This window comes from Cryptotermes secundus, unplaced genomic scaffold (genome assembly GCF_002891405.2).
Source record: "Cryptotermes secundus unplaced genomic scaffold, Csec_1.0 scaffold19080, whole genome shotgun sequence".
Classification (NCBI taxonomy): Eukaryota; Metazoa; Arthropoda; class Insecta; order Blattodea; family Kalotermitidae; genus Cryptotermes; species Cryptotermes secundus.
In genome coordinates, this window is record NW_019718880.1 from 1 (window position 1) to 1213 (window position 1213).

Here is a 1213-nt window from a genome sequence, read left to right on the forward strand (position 1 = left end):
TACCTGCGTCTAGTCTCATGTAACAAGTCAGAAGTCAGAGCCAAGGTCAAACTTTCAATACTAAATGCCGAAAGAAAAGAAGCCATTGCTACGGTGTGCCAGCATGCAAACCGATTCGTGCAAGGCCATTCGGTGGGCTACCCTAAATTCATCCCAAGAGACTTCCTGCTGGATGAAGCAAACGGTCTGTTGCCCGATGACAAGCTCACCATATTTTGCGAGGTGAGCGTAGTAGGGGATAGTGTAAACATCTCGGGACAGTCAAATGCGATACAGTTCGAAGTGCCGGAGTGTCGTCTCTCAGACGACCTCGGCTTGCTGTTTGAAAACCAGAAGTTCAGCGATGTGGCCTTGTCAGTAAGTGGACGGGAGTTCCAGGCCCATAAAGCGATATTAGCAGCTCGGAGTCCTGTGTTTGCAGCCATGTTCGAACATGAGATGGAAGAAAGGAAACATAACCGGGTTGAGATAACAGATATAGATCATGAGGTTCTGCGTGAAATGTTGCGCTTCATATACACAGGCAAAGCAACCAACCTTGAGAAGATGGCTGATGATTTGCTCGCTGCTGCCGACAAGTATGCACTAGAGAGGTTAAAAGTCATGTGTGAAGAAGCACTGTGCACGTACCTGTCGATAGACAATGTAACCGACATGTTGATGTTGGCAGACTTGCACAGTGCAGACCAGCTCAAGGCACAGGCCATCGCCTTCATTAACACGCGTCCTACAACAACAAAAAAATGGAAATTCAGCAGATGTTGGAACTTCTTTTCAAGAAAATGAGAGCTGGCGAAGGAGACCTACTTGGATTTATTTGTTGCGTGACACACAAAGTACGTAACAGTATGTTTGACGTTTCATTCAGTTTATTGTGTATTTTTGTACATACTACTTAGCAGTTTTCTTACTCAAAATTAAGGTATCATAATACTAGGCCTACAATAAGAATTAGTTTTAACTCTTGCAATTAACCAAAATATGTATTGAAATGAAACGATATTTAACTATCAAGTATTTAATTTTTTTCTGCAAAGAAGATCAAGCATTTAAATGTCAAAGATCATTGTGATGGATGAGCCTGCTTTTGAGAACAGAGTTTCTCAAAACATGGCGTAATACCATAAATGGCCACTCTGACTTCTTTAGCAGTATTTAGCCTTGACGGTTCTTTGACTTTATAGCTGCCAAAGCAGAAAAGCCTGTCTCGCAT

The 1213-nt window shown here is 42.5% G+C and overlaps 1 protein-coding gene across 1 annotated transcript; it reads left to right on the forward strand.

Annotated features, from left to right (window-relative positions):
• Positions 1-3: 3 nt before the first annotated feature.
• On the forward strand, positions 4-1022 carry LOC111864175 (protein roadkill; the record flags this gene model as incomplete). The annotated part of the gene is made up of 1 exon (XM_023851241.2): positions 4-1022. A coding segment is annotated over one exon (783 nt), but the record flags the coding sequence as incomplete, so codon positions are not given.
• Positions 1023-1213: the final 191 nt, after the last annotated feature.